Source organism: Podarcis vaucheri (genome assembly GCF_965113315.1).
Source record: "Podarcis vaucheri genome assembly, chromosome: 1".
NCBI lineage: Eukaryota > Metazoa > Chordata > Lepidosauria > Squamata > Lacertidae > Podarcis > Podarcis vaucheri.
In genome coordinates this window covers 33762865-33770968 of record NC_138759.1, presented here as the reverse complement: position 1 = coordinate 33770968, position 8104 = coordinate 33762865, and the positions used below count along the sequence as shown (strand labels likewise).

General features: G+C 50.2%; 1 protein-coding gene across 1 annotated transcript; it reads left to right on the top strand.

Annotated features, from left to right (window-relative positions):
- The first annotated feature begins 2221 nt into the window (after positions 1–2221).
- SSTR1 (somatostatin receptor 1) lies at positions 2222–7602 on the top strand. The gene has a single exon (XM_082222901.1). The coding sequence runs from the start codon at positions 2261–2263 to the stop codon at positions 3359–3361; it is 1101 nt and encodes a 366-aa protein (XP_082079027.1). The 5' UTR covers positions 2222–2260; the 3' UTR covers positions 3362–7602.
- The last annotated feature ends 502 nt before the right edge of the window (positions 7603–8104 follow it).

Sequence of the window (8104 nt, the reverse complement as noted above, 5' to 3'; positions counted from 1 at the left end):
ATAGGTAGTGGGAAGCTACTTGAGAGGCTTTTTAAAAAGGTGTGTGTTGGGCTATAACCATTTTGAAGTTATAGAGAGTGTCTTAAAGAAATCATGTTTAATTACCTAAGACATCCCTGCCAAAGACAGAAAACAGTTTTGCAAAACTTGCTTGTTAGTACACATTTTAAAAAATGATGATTCAGTCTATGTGTAGTCGCAAAGGGAAAATATTTCTCGAGTGACGTGGATATCTATATGCCTGATGATGCTAATATGCATAAGCAGGGGTTTACAAACCTTTTATGCCAGAGGATTCAGCTATTACGCTTGTTGCCAGAGCATGAATAGGATCTCTTAACGGGCATTGATGTGATATTTATAGCAGTAGTAGGGAAGGAAGGCTATGTATGTGTATTCCCAGTGTGACATGTTGTAATTTCATGAGTGTGTTTGCCTATCCCTATAGATGTCCACAGAGGTTGCGTATATGGAGACACGACTTGGTGCCATAGTGTGTGCAGCAACTGGAAGCTATAGGTGCAAGTTAACATAAGGATCACTGTGAGCGAAGATGGGTTAAGGTGCTTCTGCAGTTGCCGTTCTTTATGGTGATGATACAAGCGGCAAACAAGCTGCAACTGTACAGCAGGCGGATTGTGAAGCACAACATCCCCACCGAGCCCGACTGCTGCGCTGCCCATAAAGTAAGCATGGAAGCAGCTTCCCCTCAATTGCTCAAGGCTTTCTCTCAGTAGCCGCTGCTACCCGGAGGGAGAGGGCTAACAGGTGAGCAGGGGATGCCAGTGACTCCATGCTCTTGCCTGTTCTCTCCCCCTGGGGGAAGGTAGCCAGGCAGAAGAAACATCATTTCTGCTCATCTCTCACCTGCTCTCTTGCAAGCAGCTCCAGCCAGTGCGACTTTGCCATTTATACTTCCTCAGACAAGTGTGCTGCAGCAACGCTACAAGGAGCAGTCACTGTTTGCTCACCTGTGCTAATAATAATAATAATTTATTTATACCCCGCCCATCTGGCTGGGCTTCCCCAGTCACTCTGGGCTGCTTCCAAAAAAATATTAAAATACTGTAATACATCTCTCTGTGTGTTTGTGTGTTTGGGTCCAGCACTGGGATTGGGCCCACAGTTTGGACTGACTGCAAGGGGATGGAAGTGGGTCAGGTCCCACCAAGCATGTTGCAGGGGCTACACAAAATCCAGAGCCAACCAGATTAGACAGGAGGATGGGGCACATTTGGGGTTGAAGGAGGAAGCATGTGATGGAAGGCAGAGAAGTGAAATGGTCTAGGTTACAATGAGGTAATCGCTTGTAGGGAAAGGTGGGGAAGTGAGAGGGGCAGCTCCGAATTTAGGGCGGTGCTGGCAGTTCCCCAGCTGCGGGGGTGCAAAATTGAGAAGATCCATCAGTGAGCAGACCCATCTGGGGGCGCCAAATTTTGGCATCGCACGGGGCGCCATGTTAGGAAGATCACCAAAGTCCTCCCCTATTTGGGGAGGGGGTGTGTGTCGGATGTCGGGATACAAATCGGCACAAAACATCTGGATCGGCCAAGGCTGCGCTAGGATGTCCGCTCTGAGGGAGGTGACGCTGAGAAGGTAAGGAGAGGACGAAACAAATGGGGCGCGGGGGGGGGGCTGGTTGGCTCGAAAGTGAGCGCGCCAGTGCCCTCCTGGGCTTCCAACTTGTGGCTTTTCCCGGCGAGGAAGAAGAGGAGGCTGAAGCGGCACCACAAGACCCCGCGTTGGGTTACCACTTACCAGAGGAACCCCGCTCGCCCTGCTTGACTCCTCCGACTACTGACTGACTGAGGAGAGCGGGAGAGCGCCTGGCCCTCTGGAGCAGCTTGGCGGGAACTGGAGGCGAGCGAGCGAGAGCAAGGAGAGAGGCGCGCCGGCGCCGCCTCCCGCTCGCGTTCCCCGCCTCAGCCTCCTCCCGCCTCCCCTTCGTCGGCTCTGACGCGCCTCCTGCCGCCTATTAATCATCGCTCCGAGCCGGCAGGCTGCAATTAATGCCAATCGGACTCACGGCGGCGCCCGGCTCCCTCTTCTTCTCCTTCTGGACGGCTCTTTCCCTCGCCGCTCCTCAGATGCTGCCAAGCTGCGTGAGGAGGAGGAGGAGAAGCAGCGCAGCAGCAGCAGCCGGAGAATGTTGACGTCCTCCTGCCGCCGGCTGGCCCGGGCGCGGGCGGCGCTGTGAGCCCGGGCCGACGGGGCGGAGGATGGCCCCTGCGCCCGGCTTGTCGCGGGCGCTGCTGGAGGCATGGACTCGGCGGCGGGCGCCAGGAACTCCTCGGGCGCCGCCAACGGCACGGTGAGCGGCGGCGGCGGCGGGAGCGAGTCTCAAGGCAGCAGCGCCATCCTGATCTCCTTCATCTACTCGGTGGTGTGCCTGGTGGGTCTGTGCGGCAACTCCATGGTGATCTACGTGATCCTGCGCTACGCCAAGATGAAGACGGCCACCAACATCTACATCCTCAACTTGGCCATCGCCGACGAGCTGCTGATGCTGAGCGTGCCCTTCTTGGTCACGTCGACGCTGCTGCACCACTGGCCCTTCGGCTCGCTGCTGTGCCGCCTGGTGCTCAGCGTGGACGCCGTCAACATGTTCACCAGCATCTACTGCCTGACGGTGCTCAGCGTCGACCGCTACATCGCCGTGGTGCACCCCATCAAGGCGTCGCGCTACCGCCGGCCCACCGTGGCCAAGATGGTCAACCTGGCCGTGTGGGGCCTGGCCATCGTCATCATCCTGCCCATCATCATCTTCTCCAAGACCGAAGCCAACACGGACGGCACGGTGGCCTGCAACATGATGATGCCCGAGCCCAAGCAGAAGTGGCTGGTGGTCTTCGTGGTGTACACGTTCCTCATGGGCTTCCTCTTGCCCGTGGTGGCCATCAGCCTGTGCTACATCCTCATCATCGCTAAAATGCGCATGGTGGCGCTCAAGGCCGGCTGGCAGCAGCGCAAGCGCTCCGAGAGGAAGATCACGCTCATGGTCATGATGGTCGTCATGGTCTTCGTCATCTGCTGGATGCCTTTCTACGTCGTGCAGCTGGTCAACCTGTTCGTGGAGCCCGACGACGCCACCATCAGCCAGCTGTCGGTCATCCTGGGCTACGCCAACAGCTGCGCCAACCCCATCCTCTACGGCTTCCTCTCGGACAACTTCAAGCGCTCCTTCCAGAGGCTGCTGTGCCTCAGCTGGATGGACAACGCCGCCGAGGAGCCCGTCGACTACTACGCCACCGCCCTCAAGAGCAGGGCGTACAGCGTCGAGGACTTCCCCCAGGACAACTTCGGGGAGTCCGGAGGCATGTACAGGAACGGGACGTGCACCTCCAGGATTACAACCCTCTGAGGACAGGCCTCGCCGCTCTCCCCCACCAGGAGAGGAAGGCCGGATCCGGGGAGGGGACGGGGGTCGAGAAGAGTCAGTGCCAATGGGTCAGTGCAGCCCCCAGGAGGTTGGTGGCTCGGGCCCACCCAGGGACGACAGGAGTCCTGCGTTGCAGGGGTTGGACTAGATGAGCCCGGGGGTCCCGTCCAACTCTGCATATGATGTAGCTAGAGAGAGCGGCACTGCACTAGTTGCCCATCAAATGGGGGAATATGTGTGCGCGCGCCTCCTTTCTGCTCAGTTGCACCCGGGCACCCCTTCCCTCTTACCTGCAGTTGCTTTGGACACCCTCGTCGATCAATCCACAGCTCGCCCAGCAAGACTTTGATTCCCACCACCACCACCACCTCCGCAGCGCTGCGCTTTGGGTACCGGGCCATTGAGTGTGGGTCGCTTGTTAGATCTCTTTCTTTCTTTCTTTCTTTCTTTCTTTCTTTCTTTCTTTCTTTCTTTCTTTCTTTCTGCCCCCACCCCTCTCCCAAGTTGCTCCTTTTGTCCACGTCACTTCTGCTCTACTCGCTGGTGGCAGATCAAAAGCTGAGGTCCGTTGCGCTGATGCCGGCTTGTTCAAGGCCCCCTGGGAAGAAGAGACGTGGCTTTTGGTCAACCAAATCGAGACCTAGCTTGTCTTTATTTGTTTAAGCGGCGTTTGCTTACTAAGAGAGAGGGAAGGAGGGGGAGAGGTGCTGGGACTCCAAGTTAGCCCTCTAATTTAGAGGACCCAACCAATAAACACAGGTGTGGGTGTAATTTCTCACTTCTGAGGCTGGAAAGCGCTCTTAATATGCTCAGAGGGCGCTCAGACTGACCAGAGGGGCATTAAACGAGCCTTGCTTCGAATTAAGCCCTGGTTGCCTCAATCCCCTCCAAGTCTTAGAAATCGTGTTTGGCAAAGCGAGCGCACAACTAGGCGCGCGCCTCGAGCGCTTTTCTCTTCTCCCGAGAGGCGGAGGAAGCCAGGAGCTTCCCAGACGCAGGAGGCAACCGACCCCTTTGCAAGAAATCAGGCAAACAGTCCTTGGGGCAGCATAGATCTTCGATCTGTCTGGAGGCAGCTCCGGGGAAGGGCGAAGCTAAATAATGTGTCGCTTCCCCACACGCCGCCCCTGGACACGAAATTTCTGTTTGGCATTCAGCGGCGCTCAAGGGGAAATGGCAATCCGTTTGGAAAGGGAAAGGAAACCGGCCTGCTGGAAAGCCGGCGATTATGTCGTTATCTCGCGGCAACAGCAGGCTGCTGATAAGAGCGAGATAAATAGCTTTCCCTGCACCCACCCGCACCTTCCTCCGTGACAGTCGAGAGCCCGGGCGCTGGGCGCTCCCAGCGATGTTTGATCTGGGAAGCGTAGCGCTGTGTGGGTACATATCATAAAGGTGTGTAAACAAAGCAGGTTAAAGAGCTGCCAGGACTGTGTGATAGGCGGCGTCAGCGGTACGAGGGCGGGAAATTAAGGGGGCTCCTTCTGTTTGGAGAAAAGAATTGGTGAGTCAGACTTAAGAGACAGTTTATCTTAAAGACTTTCTTTTTTTTAAGGGTGCCGAATTATTTCAGCTACAATGCACAAAGTACACAAAGTACTCCCTACTGGGTAGTAAATCTGATGGACTTCTGGGGAACTGGCCATTATTTGGTAGTTTGGGGAAACTATTCAATGGTAAAGGTAAAGGCACCCCTGACCCTTAGGTCCAGTCATGACCGACTCTGGGGTTGCGACACTCATCTCGCTTTAGTGGCCGAGGGAGCCGGTGTACAGCTTCCGGGTCATGTGGCCAGCATGACTAAGCCGCTTCTGGTGAACCAGAGCAGCGCACAGAAATGTCGTTTACCTTCCCGCCGGAGCGGTACTTATTTATCTACTTGCACTTTGACGTGCTTTTGAACTGCTAGGTTGGCAGGAGCAGGAACCAAGCAACGGGAGCTCACCCCGTCACGGGGATTCGAACCGCTGGCCTTCTGATCAGCAAGTCCTAGGCTCTGTGGTTTAACCCACAGCGCCACCCACGTCCCATTCAATGGTAGCTTAAGATAAACCAATAACATTTAAGACAAATCAAATTGCCTTGCCAAAAGAATCCTAAGGCTCACTTCTAGATGGCCCAGAGACGCTCACAGGAAGGATCTGATGTAATAAGCTATAGCTACACCCTCTTGTTTGGCTCCAGCCTTTTCACAAGTGACACACCATCTATACTTTTGGGACACCTCCAAGTATATATACATGGGCTGCCAGGTGTTTCCCCCTTGCTTCCCACTGCAGGTGTAATGGGCATTGCTGCCCCTGGAGGCTTGCCACGGGCAGTATTCTTAGTAGAATCAGGAGGGATATTTCCAATATCACTAGGGACTTAAAGAGGAATCTGAGACCAAGAGAACTGCCAAACTGGGTCAAGTCAAGTGGACCCATTTGACCAAACGTCCTTTCTTTGAAGCAACCCAGGAGGAGATCCTACAATAAAAACAAACTGTACAGACACAAGGTGCTGGGGTAGGGAAGGATCCAGCCCATTGCTACCCCACTCCCTTTCCAAGCTGCAGGAATTTGTTGGAGCCCCTTCCCACGTTTGCCTTTGCAGCCCTCTTCATTGTTAATTTTTAATACACCGTCTAAGTGCTCTGCTGTCTGTTCCATTTCTGGGACTCCTGTTTTTAAATGTGAGACCAATCAGGTTTTTATGTTACTCAATATACTTGTGTTTCTGCTCTGTGAAAATTATTCTCTTTAAAACTGTTTTCTTTTGGAACAGCTTTTGATGTGCAGCAGCTTTTGGTAATTATTCAAAAGCTGAATTAATAACAATACACAGGTTGGAATTGTTCAAGAAACTTTCGGGGGGGTGGGGACTGTAACCATGGGAAAAATTCCTTTTTGTTCCTTACATTTCTGTGTCCTGTCTTTTGTTTCTATTACTGTTGTTCATGTACATGTCTGGAAAACCAACAATGTTTTGTTTTATATATGACCTTCGCTAAAGTGCAATCCCTCATACTCCTTCCTGTTTTAAAATAATCACAGGTATACAGTCTGATAAAATATACCATTTTGCCTTTTATTTTTACACCATTGCATAAAATTAATGTGAAATGGAAGACACTGTACTCCGGTGATGTACTTCAACTCTTTCCCACTAAATGTACTTTTCCGATGATCGGGAACACTGAAAATTGCTTAAAATTATGTACCCATAAGGTTAACAACAACTTGTAATAAGTAGCCTGAATATTACAGCTATAGTTGTCTGGTACCCTTAATGAAAGGACCGCATTTTCTCTCTGACTGCCATGCTGTTAAATTATACATTTCAGGTGTAAAGCAAAAAAAGTAGGAGATGTGGTTTAACAGTGCTGCTTGCTCACTTTTTTATGAGATCCCTGCTCCAAATAACCTCAGTTTGGCTGGACAATGCCCTTAAGTCCCACTGACTTTTAATGAATTATAATTGCAACTCCCACTTTCTACAAAGTTGCTGACTGTCATAGGATTGCATCTATCCCACTGAAATCTTCAATATTTAAAATTATTTAAATTTGGCTGGACTGTGTGCCTTGAATTTGGTCCGTGACAGTAAAAGAAAGAGGGAAAACAAAAGAACAGAGGGGATAGGAAAGGGGTTAATGTGTGCAAATGAAGCAGCATGTACTTTTGCCTAGTTTCACTTGGTGGTGTCAAAAGGCAGGCTGAATGTAATTTGGACAAGCCCCCAATTCCCCCATTTTATACAGCGATCCTATCAAATGATGCACAGAAACTGGTAATGATGTTGATTCATGGGGGAACTAAAAGGGGGAAAAGTAAGTTCAATTATTGGGGTTAGAGACAACTAGATTATTTCAATCACCAACACAGAAATTATTGATTCATGCTTAAATATTTGAGTCTGAATTTCAGTTCCCTCATTTTCCTGTAGATTATTCATCTGAAACCATTTTTATATGTTTGCTAATTGTACCTTGCCTCCCTGAAGAGCTTATTTAGAGAAGAAAGGGGGGGGGAATCAGCAAATTGTTCACAACTGACAGAACCTCCATTGTGCCAATTTTTAATTAACCTATTTATTTTTATATTTTTTGAATGACTTTTCAAATTTGGGTCACTGTTTCTTTAAGAGGGTTTCAATCTCTTACGCTGTCATTTTTCCCTAGCAATACTGTAATTCAGTGTTAGCTTAATAAAGAGATGTATTAAACAATACTCTGCAATCCATTTTCTACTGCTTCTGTACAATTGCTCAACTGGCTTGATCCTGAACAGCTACTGAGAAAGCAAATTTCATTCAGTGTATACACTGAAGATAAGAAGATAAGACATTAAATAACGCCACACTTGTTTATTTTTCGCCATCATGCAAACACACTTTGACAAGTGGGTGTTCTGCACTAGGCAGACTAAACCAACACAGATACAGGAGTTTAGCTGAATTGTCCAGCCTTTGTGTGGGAGACCATAGACATATAACAAAGATACTGAACTGCTAATTGGTCATGATTGCCTATGGACAAAGAGGGCTATTACATTATTCCTGCTTTTTCTTCCTTTATGTTTGGCAATTTGAATGGGAACAAATATGATTTGATACTGGAAGCACTTACAAAGGGGCTGCAGTGGGGCTGTTTCTCCTATGGGGAGACTTTACAGCAGGAAAACATTAAAGTTCATAGAAGCACATGTTAAATTTCACAGAAGATGGCACTCTTCCCTTGAGAGA

What these genes read in the sequence shown, in the direction of transcription:
- SSTR1 (XM_082222901.1), top strand. Translation starts at nt 2,261, where the DNA reads ATGGACTCGGCGGCGGGCGCCAGGAACTCCTCGGGCGCCGCCAACGGC.